Source organism: Anser anser, assembly GCF_964211835.1.
Source record: "Anser anser genome assembly, chromosome: 1".
Lineage (NCBI taxonomy): Eukaryota > Metazoa > Chordata > Aves > Anseriformes > Anatidae > Anser > Anser anser.
In genome coordinates, this window is record NC_139720.1 from 180,920,827 (window position 1) to 180,939,186 (window position 18,360).

The following is an 18,360-nucleotide window of genomic DNA, read 5'->3' on the forward strand; positions in this document are numbered from 1 at the left end:
CAATCAGCAAGCCGATACTACTGTTTGGAATAGTTTAAAGAATCCACATAAGATTGCTAGACCGTACAACTGATATGACTTGTTTTTCATTAGCCTACACTAGTGTGCTAATGAAGATAGTAGTTGATTTATTTCATATTTTAAATTGAATGTATGCACCAGATTATTTCTCTCTGAAGTGTTTATTTTTCCTACCAGTCTCACTTTAGTTTTACCATGGTATCAGGCAAAAAGATGCTACCTTCCACCATTTCACCACTACAACAGCTATCAAGAAGATGGCGTTTAGAGTATCTATAGGCCCTTGTTTATACTTCCCCTAGCACTGTTGAAGTGGTGGTGGCAGAAATGGGAAATTAAACACTACTTTCCGTAAGGAAAGGTTGTTAAACACAGAGGAGAACCTATTTGGCTTGTCTGAAATCTGGTAAAAAAATATCATTTAATTTCCAGCTGCTTTTTTTTTTTAATATAATCAGAAAGAGTAAGTATTTTCTGGAAGTTTGGGTGTGCACAGTACTGTACAGAGCCTTAAAAAGCAGAAGAGAACAAAAAGAATACTTATGGGAACATTTGTCTCTGTCCTGGAAGCAGACATGTTTCTTACCAGCTTCTACATATCAACCATAGGGTAAAAGAAGAAGAGTTGGACCTGGAAGCGAACATTTGGACATTGGGTCCAGCTTCTTGCTTTTATCTTGTATCACATTAAATTATAAGTAATGTTCTAATGATCAATATTGCCATTATTACCCCAGTGCTGCTTTTCTAGGAAAACAGAAAGATCTAATTAGAATTCATACTGGAAGAGTAATAAAAACATTTCCAACTTAATTATTCTGGTCTATTTATTCAGCAGGTAAAAAGCAAATACAAGGGGTAATGTTTTTATCTCTATTATTTATTCTTCTCTTTAATACTGCATTTGGAGAAGAATCAGTTTATAGTTGTGCATAAGTACATTGTCTGGTTTGTGTGCTGAATAGATGTTCGGTGTGCAAGAGGTAGTTAGATAAAAAAAAGACTGCAAAGCTCCTTTGCATTTAGGGTATATTAATAAATATAGCCATAACATGCTCCATCTATTCAACAATGATGCTATTTTCAGCTCTAAACTAATACAGAACCTGCCTATATTTAAGGGTAAATGGTCGTTACAATGATCACAGCACTCACATGGCACTGTATTCAGCAATTTTCAGCCAACAAAAAATACGTCTGTGACTTCTGACATTTCACAAAGTTTTCAGGTGAGAGAAAGGAATGACTGTGGCAGTTAACAACCAAACATCTGTGAAGAATCTGAGAGATGCAGACCTAAATGTCACCTGAGGCTTACTGAAGTTGGATAAGTGATGGAAAGGTGGTGGAAAAGTGATGTGGAAAGAAGGTCTCATGATGAAGGAGGTCTCTCCTCATCCTACTTACTATTGAACCCTCTTGGACAGAAATGTGCTTTTCTGCTCCTAGTGAATGAGAGTGGACCATGGGAAGAGTAAATTCTTCCATTACTTGAATGAGAAAAATCTCATATTCATATAGGATAGGCTAGGAAGGACCTAAGTAACGCCACCTTTTGTAGAAAAAAAAATAGAGGAGATGTGGAAATGGACTAGCTTTGCTCCAGTGGCTGGTAATGGTAGAAATCAAATTCACTTCACAGCATCACAGTGAAACCAACACTAGCTAATTTTGGCTTTTCTACTTGAATTTGTTACTATATGTTTGATATATATTGTCTTGCTTAAAAAGCTGACAGAGACATGACCCTTATGCCAACTCACTGAGATAAAAGGGACACAATCCAGTTCACACTGACTGTCCATACAGTGGAGGCCGTGTGTACCCCAACTTCCTTTTCACCAAAGGTGTACCCTGGCCGTCCTCCAGGATGAGTGAGCAGTGAATAAAAGGAAGGTGCTGCAATGTGCTTCAGCAGCTCTTCTCCTGACCACAACCGTGAGGCATATCACAGAGCAAACTGTCTTCCCATGGATGAACACAGAAAGCCTGAAATGACTTCTAGTCATCTGGCATTTATCAGAGCCCTTTGAGATCAGACGTATAATTTTCAGATGCATGTACTATTTATTTTACATGCTAACTGATTAGTAAACTGCAAAAGCTAGTTCTCAATGGGAAATGTCATGAGTAATGTGGCCTTCGCAGAAAGACCTCGTGTTGCATATTGAACAACAAGACCAGGGACGTATTGAATAGGTGATGATTAACTGTGCACTCCCTGTCTGCAGCACTGAACAGGGAAGGATCCCTGAGGTATACAGAGCAAAACACACAGGCAGTAGTTCTGGCAGTTCCTGCCTTCTGAGCACTCAGGTCTGCAATCTGCATTGCTGTTGGAGGGAAATTGATACTGTTTGGGGGAAAAAAAAAAAAAAAAGACAAAAGAGGTTTAATTGTGCTGCATCAGAGTGACACCCATGTGGGTCATTAACAGGGTCAAAATGTGTTCTGATTCCTGCAGAGACATCCAGAGCTACCAGAGTCGATGACACTGGCAGCAGCATATCAGCCTGTATGTCAGCCCTATGCCTACCACCCACGACTTTTCTTATTGTTCTTGCTTTTCACCCTGAGAACTGATTTTAAGTGAGGCACCTCCACACATCCCCTGCTCATGCAATAACCCCGTGGCTAGGCTTTAATGCTTCACCACCAACGAAGAGGAGCGTATGCTGTCACGGTATGTTAGGAATATGAACCTAAGCCCAGCTAATCAGGCCCCTTGGGGAACCTAGGCAATGAGGTGCCTCTTAAATGTCCCAGATAAACTCAGCATGTGCAACAGAAGGACTGTAGGCACTTGGGTACATTTCCTGGAGAAAAGATAGGTGGAAGCATGGTTCAGACGGGGATTTCTGGATAACACCATTGCTTGCAGGAGCTTACATTCAGCCTATATTGGATCATGCTTAGGGAGTTATGAGAGGAAAGAACATCAGCAAGGCATATTTATATGACACAGTTAAGCACCACACCGAATTACCAGCCTATAGGAAAATCAACCAGTTTAGTACTGCTATGCAAGCATGGCAACACACTTTGGCCAATTAAGCCTGACAGAATGGTGGAGCTAACTAGTTCAAGTAGAGACCCATGCTAAAGGAGCTAGATTATTTCCACGACCTGAACCGTGCTCTGTAGATTCAGGACTAACTTGAGACTTAAAACATTGCATTGGTGGCTGTGCTGTGGAGATGGTTCATAAACAAGCCTGGCTGCCCCGTAAAGATGTAAAATTGATTTGGATATGTGCTAACGACTGACATCTCCTATGTGGCACATTGAGATTTTTCAAAGGCTTGCAATGTTATCAGTTTCAGGCAGATTTTATAAAGAATGTGGGAACCACATCACTGAATCCATAGTGACTCACTGTCAAATTCTGAATCAGTTTTTCAAAGCATGTAAGTGAAAAGTGCATTTCCTCAAGAATTTTATTCAGTGGACAACAAACAAGAAAAACAGTTTTTTTTTTCACTTTGTTCTTGGAAGGGCTGACAGATTTTGATGAGAATTTTTCAAGACTCTACTTGTTGCTCCACATGGAATATGTAAACCCAAATGGTTAAAATTTGGATGAGTTATTAACACAGTGAAATCCAAGTCTTCATAATGGCAAGTATTAAGCAACACTACTAGGTGCTATTTTCTGCATTACCTATAGTCATGTATCTGGTAAAACATTCCAGAAAAAGAGAAAAGATTAAAAAAAATCTTATAGCTGTGCTGTGAAGTATTGTAAAAATAGTTATAACTAAAACATCCCTCCTTATGATCACAGACTTTATTACAGAATACCAAACACTGCTGAAAAACGGAGCCATTTGAAAAGTGATCTGCCTGGTATGTGTGTTCTCATATAGAAATAAATTGAAGGCAATACCACCTATGCGGCAGTGACAAGTTAATTCAATTTCCATCTCAAAATCAGGTAAAGTGTATCTCATTTGTTACCATGGATACAAGACATTACTTCCATTTGTTTGAGATCTCACAGTGGGTATGAAATTAAACTGTGACACAGTTTTATGGAGGAAGTTGACTCAAAACCCCATAAGTTCAACGTCATTAGTCCAAAGGATTTTCTTTTTCAGACAATAAATAGGCAGGTTGCTACTACTGCCTATAAGGTACACCTTATAAACAAACATCTATGTGATTTTGCTGATGCTACTTTGGAGCAGTAAGATTGATGGAAGAGAAAATAAACATTCATTTCATCAGTCCTTCAAATGTGGGAAATAATCCTGAAAAATGTCCAGATGGTAGAAGTACATTAAAAATACATTGATGTTGTGTTATTTGCTATTGTTTGGCACCAAATATATTTACAAAAAAATTCTTGATTCTGAAAATGCATCCACTTTTTCTCAGATAAATCTGCTTTTCAGACTGCAGCTCAAATCAATTGTTCTCTAGTTCTAGAAGTTAGAAGAAAAAAGGGTTTTATGAAAGAGTGGGGGAGAATGGAGAGGAAAGAGAGAGGTGAAATACATTTTTTTTAATGCTGACATATATGTAGGCCCTGGGAATTCAATGGCATTCAGTTTACCTTGTCTGAAATTAATTTTAATATATACAAAAGGATAAAAGAGAATACAGGTCTTCTTGTTAAATTATTACCACTCAAGTCCTGGGTATATGTTTAATATTTCATAGAGAGACTGATTTCCATAGATGCTGAGCACCTGCTGTACTGATGGATTTCAGCGAAGGTTGTCATCTCTCAACATTTACAAAACCAAGCTGAGATAAAACAAAGTCTACCTAAATCAAAGGTTTAGTTCTAAATGTTCATGGATGAACTGCATGAAAAGCACAAAGGTCTTGAGATATCATGACTACAGCTAATCATTGAAATCCAAAGCCATCATCCAGCTGCTTAATTGACTGATAATTCCCCACCAAATATTCTGAACTCCACCTCTTGTGCTTCTGTGTTGCTGCCCTCCTCAGCATATTGTCAGACTGGATTATCTGTAGTGTCTTCTCTGGCTCCTTGGGCCATCTCTAATTATATCCCATTGGGAGTTGGTAGGTTTGATCCCCCAGATGGCAAAATAGAAAAATTCAGAACCTCACAGCAAAATTGTCACAAACATAAATACTCTCAGAGAAACAGGGACTACAGTGGCCATTGCTCAGCTGGACAAATAGATAAGTCACTCTGTGTTATTGGCTTGCATTATTAACATTTACTTGAAGATACAATAGTAATCTATTTATATTCTCCAGACTTGATTATCCTTCATCCAGACCCCAGGTAGGAAATTATAATAATGCAAAATGAGCATTAGGGCTCTAGTATTTTGATTTAGTAGTATTTTGCGTCTAATTTTCACTAATTTTAATGGAGAATTAGCACCAGGCTGAAATTTAGCACAATATTTATATATGCAGTTAAATTTAATGAAGCCAGTGATATTTAAGTATTCATTTATATAAGGATAACATCATGAACAGACCTCAAGCATATCTAAAGTACACTGAAACCTTGAGTATTTCTGATTAGTGATTCATGCTCAAATGATCAATGACTTCTTTTCTTTTCTTTTCTTTTCTTTTCTTTTCTTTTCTTTTCTTTTCTTTTCTTTTCTTTTCTTTTCTTTTCTTTTCTTTTCTTTTCTTTTCTTTTCTTTTCTTTTCTTTTCTTTTCTTTTCTTTTCTTTTCTTTTCTTTTCTTTTCTTTTCTTTTCTTTTCTTTTCTTTTCTTTTCTTTTCTTTTCTTTTCTTTTCTTTTCTTTTCTTTTCTTTTCTTTTCTTTTCTTTTCTTTTCTTTTCTTTTCTTTTCTTTTCTTTTCTTTTCTTTTCTTTTCTTTTCTTTTCTTTTCTTTTCTTTTCTTTTCTTTTCTTTTCTTTTCTTTTCTTTTCTTTTCTTTTCTTTTCTTTTCTTTTCTTTTCTTTTCTTTTCTTTTCTTCTTTTCTTTTCTTTTCTTTTCTTTTCTTTTCTTTTCTTTTCTTTTCTTTTCTTTTCTTTTCTTTTCTTTTCTTTTCTTTTCTTTTCTTTTCTTCTTTTCTTTTCTTTTCTTTTCTTTTCTTTTCTTTTCTTTTCTTTTCTTTTCTTTTCTTTTCTTTTCTTTTCTTTTCTTTTCTTTTCTTTTCTTTTCTTTTCTTTTCTTTTCTTTTCTTTTCTTTTCTTTTCTTTTCTTTTCTTTTCTTTTCTTTTCTTTTCTTTTCTTTTCTTTTCTCTTTTCTTTTCTTTTCTTTTCTTTTCTTTTCTTTTTCAGAATTACTCCACTAGATGTTAAATCTCCCTGATTTCGTAAAACTATGAGGGCTTAGATGGGGCTTATGTTCATATAAACACATGTGTAATACTTAGGCTTGTGTTGTGCTCTGTTATTTGGTGTTAAGTGGGATTTGTAGACTGGTTGGATTTGATAGGTACTGTGATAGCAATGCAATTCCTAATCCAGCCAGGCAGGCAGCTCATACGTAAATTAATATCTTCTGGCTGAGGAGTTTTGTCACAAAAAGCAGCTTAGTACAATCTGGAAGTGAGTGCGACTTCTCCTCTTCTGGAATCTAATAACCAGGAATGATTGAGGAGGACGTGTTGCATCAGGGCACTCATGAACAAGGCAAAATTAACCTCTTCAGTGACATAGCTGTGCAGCTCTGTTCTAAATCATAGTCACAGAATGGTTTGGGTTGGAAGGTACCTTAAAGATCACCTAGTTCCAACCCCGCTGCCATGGGCTGGGATACAACTCAGTAGATCATGTTGCCCAAAGTCCCATCCAACTTGGCCTTGAACACCTCCAGGGATGGGACATCCACAGCTTCTCTGCGTAACCTGTTCCAGTGACTCATCTCCCTCTGAGTAAATAATTTCTTCCTTATTTCTAATCTAAATCTCCCCCCTTTTAGTTTACAGCCATTCTCCTTTTTTCTATCACTACAGACCCTCATAAAAAGTCTCTCTCCGCATTTCTTACAAGGCCTCTTTAAGTATTGAAAGGCCAGAGTCAGGTCTCCTTGGAGCTTTCTCTTCTCCAGACTGAACAACTCTGATTCTCTCAGCTTTCCTTCACAGGAGAGGTGTTCATCATAGATAGATGACCAGAGCGGTGTCATGGTGAGCCACTGCCCTTGCCTTTTATTTATTTATTTATTTATTTTTGCCCTTGCTGAATGTAGGTGCCTGGGCAGGAAAGAAGTAATACACATTCAAGTTGAAAGGGAAGTGCTTATGTGTAAATGGACATGTGAGATGAAGCAGTGGGAACAGTCTGGATGTGCTTGCCAAGTCTTCCCCTGCACCATGTCAAGAACACACTGGTAGATGAGGGATAATGCATATGATAAACTGAGCCCCCCCTGCGAGGACACATTGCAGTTTATGGCTGACTGGCATCAGAAGAAAGCTTTGTTGCTGCGCTGAACCACTTAAATGTTGCCTGAGTGGAAACATTACATACATGGTTCAGTATACGTAAAAAAAGATATTGGGAGATAACACCAATGTTACTATCCACTTGTAAGTTAGCAGAAGGGCTGTCTGGACAAGCTGGAGATGTCTGAAATCCTCAAACAAGAGGCAGGAGAGGAAAAGAAAGCTGAGAAGTGAAGATGCATCTAAAGATGCAGATGAATGTAAATGAAGGTGCCACAGAGCACTGGAAAAACTTTTTTGAACTTCCATGCAGAATTAAGGCTAATTGGATTAAGTGAGAAGAGAAATAGAGGATGTACAAAAACAATTTGCTCATAAGTACAACATGCATGAGGATTTTCCTTGAATGATCAATGCATTTAGTGATTACTAAAATGACTGTCCCTACAAATGTCCCCAGTTTCTCCATCCCTTCCCCCCCAAATGAAATCTGCATGATTTTGACTTTGAAGAGAAATAGGACTAATAATTCATAGCTAATAGCCTTGAATACAGCACAGCTCCTTGGCACCACTTTCCTAAAAAAGAAGACACGTGTTTTTCTTCCATAGCAATACCTGCTGCATGCCTTGCATTGTCTGCTGTAGAAACTGCAGCTGCTGGTCTTTTGTAAGGCTTTCTTCTGTTCGAAAAAGCTGCCCTTTTTCTTGTTTCAGAAGCTCCACTTCATTCCTGTAAGCGTCCAGTTGCCATCGAAGACTATCATTCTCTTCCTTAAGTGCATATGCTTGGGCAGCTAGTGCTAAGAGAAAATGAAAATGCAAAGAAATCAGTAAAACGGATTGTTTCCTTACAAATAATGCAGAAGACATTGTCAGGGGAGACGACAATAGAGCTGAAAGCCAGTGAGACATTTCAGAGCTGAGACAAGACCTAGTAGAGCTGAAAATGATTAGGTTCTGGCAAAGACTGTCACTGGGAAGTTATTTCATGGGATGGAAGGAGCCATAAAGTGACCCTGGATAATTCAAATCCTACATGCAATCTAGCTGCTAAATTTAGACTTACAGTTTAGGAGGAAACTGGCATGCAATCCAAGAGCAAATCACCCCCCAACTTTGCAATATTTTCCCAGCGATATTATAGAATCTGATACAATCATTTAATATTTATACTAGTATAGTGCAGATTCAATCAGATCTCTGCTAAGGAATTTAGACTATGTAAAGTTGTCTGGATTTAATCCCGTGAGAGAAGAAACAGAAATTCCTCTCCAATCTCCCCATGAACTACTTCATAGCAATGGTTATAAGGATCCATTTAGACAGAAAAATGATGTAATAGAGTAAAATTATATAAAATGCAAATGATCAGAAAAAGTGTTGGCACTACAAGAACATTACTACATTACAGGCATTGAAAGACACTTAAGTCATTTCCTTAGGAAGCTCCATTTGGCCCCTTTTCAATTTAGAATGGCATTTTTATTATCATAACTGATAGCAGGTGTTTGTGAAGAAATCGATTAGTATGCAGGGATGGAAATTACATTTGCCAAATGACTTGCACAGTCTGCAATATAAGCTAAAATTTGTGTAGCAAAAGGCAGAGGGCTATAAAGCATGTAGTAGGAACATTATTTAAATAAATTATCTGAACATAAATACATATAGGGAAGTGTGGCATTCACTGCTTTAGGAGCGTGGTTATCATCCTATAGAAGAACCCACCCTGGTAGTATTTATACTTGGCAGTATCAGTGGTCATTTGGCATAGCAAAGTGCCATACTATACTATTTTCTTTCTTGGAACCTGATAACACAACAACATTACAGAGCAGCTGTAATTAAAAAACAACAATCTACCATAGCCAATTCTATCAACATTTGGTAACTGAAGCACATAACTGATTTACATTCCTGATTAAATGATTTCAGGCTTGATATTACAGAATTCTTTCTTGTCCACCTACAACAGCAGTATGCTTAAACTCCAAATTATCAGAAATTGTGTATTAACTTCATTTAATGTTAGGCCTCTCTTGACTAGACCTTTCACAGATAAAAAGTCCCCTGTTCCCTATGATAACACGATTCAACATATTTGTGAAATTATAACAGCTTTAGATGTCACAGTATTTCATTACCAATAAAAATGTTTCGTCTTTGGTAGGACAAATCTATTTTTATCTGAGATATTTTTTATTAATTTTAAAATAATACAAAAGCATTCTCCAAAATAAAGTACAGTTAGCTGGTATTAAAATATAGGTGTGGATTAGTTATTGTGCTTAATTTGGATATTCTACAGAATTCCTCTGGAAGATTTATTAAGAGTTACAGTATTGTTACATCCAATTAAATTGTTCTGAAAAGCATGTAATCATCTTCCCATGACAAAATTTACCCTCAAGAAATTACAATGATGAGTCCAATGGGCAAATAAATAAGACGATGATTTTTTTTTAATTTTGTAAGAGCCAACAAATTATGCTAAAAAAAAATAAAAATAAAAAAGAGGCTGAGCAAATAAAAACCTTAGTCTAACAAAAACTCAAATCAAAATTTTGCTCTTCAATTTCTGAAATGGATTTGAACCTAATTTTTAAACATGAAAATTTGGGGCCTCTTTGCACTACGTAGAGGTAAATAATTAGATAAAATGGCACATTTGTTTGTATTCTCTTCCTCTTACCAATTAGACTATTCCCAGTCAAAAAAAAAATTGTATTTTTTACACAATACTCAATTCCAGCCAGAAATTGCCTATCCTTGTGCTCTCTGAGCACAAGGTGTCATAAGTGTAGTCAATTTTTTACAGTGGTTTGGGAGCAGTAATTCATCTGCTGTCCATCATTTAATCCAGCTCTTGAAAAATTTCTGAAAGTTGTTGCATAAGTAGAGGGAGTGAGGTGTACGTATTTGTTAATTACCATCACTGTGGAAATGAAGTTTAGGACCCAGATTCAGCCAAGGTTCAGGCCACCCTACCTGAAAAGCCACTGTGCACTTTCTTGGCCACTTCATGGCCCAATTGGAAAACTCTTCCTTCTTTCTTCCTACGAAAAATCAGGCTATTGAGTGGAACTAGGGACAGCACAAGAAATCTGCTACAGAGGCAGCAAATTAAGGGAAATGGAAATTATTTACACATATTGTGTAAATAATCAACCTATAGGTGATGAACCTGTTAGGGATTAAAAAAATAATAAAAAAAAATCCAAATGCAGCAAATCACATTCTAAGGCAACAACCCATTTTTCCTTTAGAAATAAAATACAGCTTTTTTACTGCTTAAAAAAAAAATCAGTTGCATCTATGAATGTCATTATTTTATTATTTTAAATTATTTTTAGCATATCATATCTATATGATAATAATTACATTGCAGTACTACCATGAAGTCCCATCCAAGGATGGGTGCCCCACCAATCTAGATTCCAGATACTGGAAGACAAAGGCTGTGTTTGGAAGAGGTTACAACCTATGTTAAGGCAAAAGGAAAATATCGCAAACAACCTGAAGTGTGGGAATAAGAGTACAGCAGAGATAAGTTTGTGATATTAGGCAGGATTCCCAGAGGTGTGCAAGATCTTATCAACATCATTATACACACTGGTGATCTTCCTAGCCATTCACAGTAAGCAATTAAAGACAGAGTCCAAGGTAGAAATATGTCCTTAAATAGGGAGGATGCAACACATACAGCAATATAATAGAATACTAAACTGTCACAAGCTTTCAGATGAATTAATTAAAGATGAGTCCACAAACGATATGGTGTTCATATACATAGTTCTTTTGTTATTTAATTTTAAACTACAAATACTCTGTTCCTAATGTGTGGACAAAAAGGTTAGTAAAGAAGTCATTAAATGGAGACTAAGTCAAAGAAAGGCATCTGGTAGGCCCCAGGGGCTCCATTTCATTTACTGGGTAAATGTGAAACAAAATCAAAAAGATTCCTTGTGTTGACCTAACATGACTGTAATTTTAAGTTATTTATGTTTTAGTGAATTAAAATCATTCTGGTTTCAGAGCAATGCTGCTTTTGATCCCTAATAAAACAGTTTGTTTAAATTTTGTGCATATAGAAAAGCACTTCATTTAATACTAAATTAAAATTGATGGAGAGTTTTTGCAGAGAGGGTAATCTGCATTTTAAAAAGTAAATATTTTTCAAATTTGTTCAGATTTTTTTTTCTATGACTTCATTGATAAAACTGATGAGTGTATTTTTTGCTGAAAAAGTTTACTCAGCTTATCTCTTTACAACTTCTGATTGCATTTTAAGTTTGGTAGTTTAGATACACATCTACAGAATCCCTCTCTGAGACACGCTAAAAATCTTCTTAGGATAAAAAGACAATGAAAGCTGAAAGCCTTTACAAAAGAACTATATACAAGGAAGCTAGATCAAAATAAAACTCTGACAAGAATCCCAAATAGCTGCTGTGCTGCAAGCAGAAAAGAATATTTGTACCTGAACAAACACAGCTGGCAACCAGCCCAATATGTGCTTTATAACATTTTCACTGAGGGATGCCAAATGACACCTGCTAGTCTCAGAGAAGCAGCTAGAGAAAGATCAGACATATGTAGGCAGGGGAAGCCTTCTCATTGATATTTTGAAGACATGCAAGAGGTTAGTGTGATCTGCTTGTGTAGAGGCAGGGGTGCTATGCAGAGTTCAGCAACAGCCTCAGTGGCCAACACTGGCTCCATGTAGTGGAACTGGATTAGACCCAAAGCAAAAAGGCAGTCTGCTTAAATCAAGAAGTGACTGGCTGATCAGAAATCGACTGAAGGATCCGCTGAGTCTAGGGGTGTTCTCTTGATGTCTCAGAAAAAAAATTAAAAATTACTTTTCTAGGGCATATATTTCAGATACTGTTAGGTGAGTGCTTTCTTTATGAGCATTTACTTATAGTGGTACTCTGTGATTGCATTTAACTTAATGCATAATAGTTACCCACTGGAGCCAATATGTGGTAAGTCTACACAGGTGATAAAGTGTAATTGTAATATTTTATAACACATCATGTCACAGTGGCCAGGAAATACCCTGCATTTATATTTATATATTTTTTTGGAATTAAAAAATTCTACCAGTTTTATTAAAGCACACCCGGGCATTAATAACATTAATAACATCACATTTAATATAAATGACAGAGTACTAATTCATGTATGGGTGACACTCCTGGTTGAAATGCATAGGCAGCAGCTTATCTTAAGAATCTGCCTCAAACTGGAAATAATATCTGAAAAACAAATGAGCAAACAATGGCAATAATAGAAAACCCTCTTGTAAATTCAAGAGCATAGACTTTCCTCACATCCTGCTAGTAGAAGATTTTCTACAGATTGTTTTTTTCCTATAGATTTTTCTGTACTTCTAAAAAAATGGATCATAAAACTGACAACTTCTTTGCTTATTTGTTTATCTTCAGACTTTCAGTCTAACCTCTTTAGTAGAATTTCTCAGGGTTTTGGAACTTTAGCCAATGTATTGATATAGTGACATGGATAAAAATAAATGAACATATTTCCAAGCCTTCCTTACATCTGAGTTCTACCAATGTCATTATTCTAATTTTCTGTCTTGAAAATAAGGTTTAAAATGATATAATGCTCTTTTTTGATAACATCAACAAGAAAAGCATAAAAAACTGTCAAAAATGATGGCTGTTATTATTGTAATTTTTTGTCTGCATCAATTCCACTGCAAAGCATTTACAATGTGTCCCTCCTCACCCCCCCCCACAAAACAGCTTGCAATAAACAGCTACTACTTGAAAGTGTTTCCAGTTTGAGGGATTGAAAAAAATGCAAGAGAAGAGAAGTAAGGACATAAAGTTCACAACTATAAATATAAACATAAAAGTTATCCTTGGCCTCCATCTAGCTTGCTTGTTTTTCAAATAAGTGAACTGTGAAGCAATACAGCCAGGGGAATGTCAGCAAGGAAAAATGTTTGTGGAGGGTCTGGGAGGGCATAAGGTATGTCTTTATGCTGTGGAAAACAGGATAAATTATACAATAATGACAGTTGTCATTAGTAAGAAAGATGGTCTTAGCAGATGTAGAGCTTTGAAGGTCTTAGCTGATATTCCATGATTCTGGGATAAAACAGTATTTCAAGATTTGAAGATAATAGTCAATTCTTATACCAACTTTACAGATATCTAAAATATATTAAAAATTCTTATTCTTTCCAGTAATATACTAGGGGAAACCTTTAAATAGAATGAACGTCAATGTAGATCATCATACTCTCTCAATGGAAGACACCACTGAATCTAGACATCTGCTGAGAGAGCTGGAGAAGAGAAGGCTTTGGGAAGACCTAATTGTGGCCTTTCAGTACTTAAAGGGAGCTTATTAAAAAGATGGAGAGAGACCTTTTCAATAGGCAGACATTGATAGGACAAGGGGGAATAAATTAAAAGTGGGGAGATTTAGATTAAATGTTAGGAGAAAATTCTTCACTCAGAGAGTGGTGAGGCACAGGCTGCCCAGAGAAGCTGTGGATGTCCTATCCCTGGAGATCTTCAGCACCAGGCTGGATGAAGCCCTGCGCAACCTGGTCTAGTGAGCGACATCCCTGCCCATGTCAGTGGGGTTGGAACTAGGAGATCTTTAAGGTCCCTTCCAACCCAAGCCATTCTGTGATTCTATGATTCTATGATCTATGCACCAGTTCCGTTTCACTAATGTGATGTGTCTGTCTCCCCTGCCATATGAAGTTATGAAGTTAGTCATAATTGCATCCTTTTTTTATTAAATATTAAATTATTACATGTGAAGCAGATGTTATGCTCAAATAAAAACAAGAACAAAAAACAAACAAACAACAAAAAACAACCCTTAAAAAATTAAATAACCATCTTAGCAAGACAACTTTTAGTGCCTCTTTAGCTGTCTTCAGGATTTCGGGCTCTTGCAGAAAGCACCAACTAGTCTTGTGTAGCCCAAACATTAAGAAACTGAAATGCTAATGAGTCCTGTCTGTTCAAGCAGTATTTGAAGCCACGTCTTTGTACGTAGGAAACAACTTCGTAGTTGGACTCGGTGATCTTGAAGGTCTTTTCCAACCTAAATGATTTTATGACATGTATGTTAACTTGAGAAAGGGCTCAAGAAAGGGCCAAAGAAAAGTTATTCCTGGAATTCAAACACAAGGTCACATGATTTAGGTCTGAATTTTGGCAGAATAAATGTGGAGGCCAGAATCTAGAAAGAGTTAGGTGAAAGAAGAAAATTTTGGACTGGAGCTAAATATGTGAAGAGAAAACGAAGCATGGTAGGGCTCATGGTGGTGGCACAAGAAAGAAGGTGAGGGTTTTGACAGTGACTGAGTGTTTGAAGAAATAGCTCAAAAGTGGGTAATGGGCACAGGTGTGTGCCAGGAAAGGGTGAAGCTGAGACTAGGGCTGCCCTGAAGGAAAAAGCTGTTTCATACACTAGAAGGAACCTCATTCATTTATGCCCTATAAGACTCTTCTTAGTGCTCCAGTCTGTAGGAAATCAAATTTTGTGCTAGGGTTTGAGGATCTGAGTGTGGTCTCTCAGTGGCACAGTGTATGCAAGTTGATGCCAATGAGTGACCCACAACTTGAGAGGGGTGGAAACATTGGGTTTGCAAGAGATTTGTGAGGTGGTGGGAAGGAAGGTGTGGCCCTACTGCAGATGGAAAACAATAGTTTCTGAGGTGAGGGAGGCACAATGAGCAATGAAGAAGCTTTAACCTACGTCTGCTCTGCAAACTCCTCTATAATCGTTCTCAGCTCCTGGCAGAAGGGAATTTGAGACCGTTATTGCCCATAACTGCCCAGATATAGATGCCCCTGTCTCATAGCTGACTTTCTTAAACCCTACCACAAAAAGAGCACAGAGAACAAGTATTAGTTACACTCTGTGCATAGCTCAAAGGCATTTGGGAAAGCAACACTTTGGTGGTATTTCCAACAAGCTTTCTGGAAGAATAAGACTAAGCTACACCCCAGTTGCTTTAAGGCATCTTCTCAGCCCAGCTTTTTAACAATGACAAGCTCCTGATTTCTACAGTATTTCAGGTGGCTTTGATCTATTGCTTTGAGTTCCTGGAGGACACTCTTGTTTATGGATGGTTACCAAGTACCTGATCAACAGCATAAATAATATTCAAATATCAATGATGGGTGCATAGAAATGTATTTAATATTACCTGATAAAAGCAACATTATTACTATACCACATTCTTTAATAAATGCCTCTTTCTTTGTTCTCCCATGTTTCTACACCAATAGACCATGTCACTTGGCTTTTGTTTTTTATTTTTTTGAAAAAACAACTTTGGTTAAAACTTGAAAGCAGCTAGTAAATTAGCTTGAATAAACTCTGAAAACAGAATTAGAATTGTATAAAAATAAATAATTTGGGGCAATTATAAGCTAACCTTGCCATGAACGGTTTTTTTCTTTCCCCTTCAGACATAATGTAACCAAACAATGAAGCAATTTCCACATTTTTTCTAATGTTAGGCACACTTCATTTGAATGTCTCAGTACCTGCAAATTTAAACTCCAAGGGCACTAATTATCCTATGTGTGGAGGGGTTATTGTCATTAACGTTAGTGGGAGTTAAGGCCTGCACACTGGGAGGGAGATTTACTTTTTTACAAAACCTGTTTTATTCAGGTGCAGTTGCTTCAAAGTCCTTTCCTCACCATGCTTCTTATGTTCAATGCAGAGAAACTCATTATACCAGTTACATTCATGATGATGCCAGATGTTCAAATTGAATACTCATGAGAATTATTTTCAGACTCCCTATTCACATAAAACTTGCTGGTGAACAATTAGTAGATTGTTGGATGCTGCCAAAAAAAAAAAAAAAAGAGAAGGAGAAAGAAAGAAAAATTCCACCACCATTTAACGGCAATTTTATCCATCCCATCCAAGACACACAGATGTACGATTTGAGAAACCAAAGCATTTCTCTGAAGAGAGATTTTCTCAGTTTACAAAACTTCATCCTGCTTAGCAGACTTCAGCAATAGCACTGTTCTCTTCCAGGTTTACAATATATATGGCTCACCAAGTAATTTATGAAGGCTTATTATTTCTTGTGTAACGAAGCATATTGCTTTGCAAATAGCAAAGAAGGTGTGGGGAGGAGGGCAGATTACAGTCCAGCTGGGCCTAATAACAAAACCAGCAAAGCAGCACACAAAAAGTAGCATGCAAATGCTCGTTCTGCAGTGGACTAAGAATGCCCCAGAGAGTGGTGCTGCCAGGTCCTGTGACGTTATGATGAGTCTCATGATATCTGACATTTTACTGAAAGCCCTAGAGAGATCATTAACTGAAAACCTCAGCTTTAAGCTTCTGGATTAGTAGCTTCCAGACTTTCTAGACCGTGAATTACTACTGGCTCTCTGTATTTCACCATGCCTTCACAAATTTGAACTTTTAGTTAAAAACACAAGGGAAGTTGATCTCACAGCTTTATCCAGTCCTAGGAATAAGATGCAGATTACTTATTGCAGTATTGCACATGATCAGTGGCTCAGTAGATTAGCTCAGGATCATTGGTCTAGACCTCACGGCTTCAAAAAAACACTTGAAGAGTGAACCAACTGTCTCTAAAGGGCTCCAACACAGAAGACTAATCTTCTACTTAAGCCAGTCTTTCTTCCCCACTCTTCATACCTTCCCCCCCCTTTTTTTTTTTTCCTTTACTGGTTCTGTACAGTTCATTTCCTCCTCCAGCTCCAAACATCCATCTCTTTGTCCACTTGTAATTCCCACTTGTCTGACATTTCCAGGTGTTTGTCTCTGCTCTAACTTGTTTTGCAGTACATGCTCCAGCTCCCTCTTACCCAGTTCGGTCCCAGGTAAATTGCAGCATTAAGTGCTTTGTTCTTTTCCTACAAAGATGTCACATCACATAACTGAAATGCATATTTAGAATTTGGAAGAGACCCCCCTGTTACAAAAAATATCAAAGCCTGTCACATTTTAAGTCTGTTTTACTTGACAGCATCTCTTTGGAGAACTGGCATCTATGTAACTTACAAATGATATTTTGACGGTCACTAGTTAGCCTGTCCTGTTGAGACCAGGTTTCTCCAGGTCACCTCTTCAAACCAAAGGGATCTTGTTTCCTCTCCTTTTTGGGTCATATTTCTTCTATTACTGCTCATAATACGTATGAAGCCCAATGGACTTGGCATGTGCGTAGGAGGAGACAGGAGAGGAAAGAATTGCCTCTGCACATATTACTGCCATGGCTGGACTGTTAGCTGGGCTGGCTGTTGCACTTCCTTTTCTGCTTGATTCTCCTCTTGAACTAGAGGCATAGTAAGCCAACCGTCATAAGAAAATTTAGAGGTGTAATTTTGATCAAAAAGAGTAGCGTTTCTCAGAAATTTTCAAAAATCAGTAAAAGTCACTCCTCTTTCTTAGACTATTTGGTCTGTGATTAGGTGAATTTTTCAGATACTTATTCTTTATGTGTTTACCAATAAGTGCTTGAAAAACTGCTGCCTCAGTTAAACATAATTAATCAAGCACTGAATCTCTTTTAGAGGTTCTGCTTTTTTTTTTTTTTTTAATAATTGAGAAATTAAACCATTAAGACAATTCTACAGAGACTGTGCTTTAAAGATGCCAGCAAAGAAGCAACTTTTTCCTCTAATCAATGATTCTCAAGAAATGACTGTTTTCCTGTAACACTAAAAATGAACAGAGAAGATTTTAGTCTCAAGAGAGAAGGGGGTATGCTCACTCAAATAAGAAAAGTGCTGGTTACTGGGAAGGTGCCAAGTGGCATTGATGACCCTCTCCTACATCAGTAATAAAAAATGCTGTTTGTGTTAATGGTGCTTTGCAGTTGGAGGTACAAGCTTTTGAACTCTGCACCACACAAGATATGCTGATGGATGCTCAGTGCTTCCTAGATGTTACATTAATCTTATGTATATTGTGTAATTAGATTCTATGTATGTGTGTACA

At 37.1% G+C, this 18,360-nt stretch overlaps 1 protein-coding gene across 11 annotated transcripts in view; it reads right to left on the reverse strand.

The window, feature by feature from the left end:
• ENOX1 (ecto-NOX disulfide-thiol exchanger 1) overlaps positions 1–18,360 on the reverse strand; it is a 365,091-nt gene that overhangs the window by 34,967 nt on the left and 311,764 nt on the right. For all 11 annotated transcript variants that reach the window (XM_083811361.1, XM_083811360.1, XM_083811368.1 and 8 more), the window contains one exon: positions 7,978–8,162. In XM_083811361.1, coding sequence (XP_083667487.1) covers positions 7,978–8,162 — 185 coding nt within the window. The remainder of the gene's footprint in view (positions 1–7,977; positions 8,163–18,360) is intronic.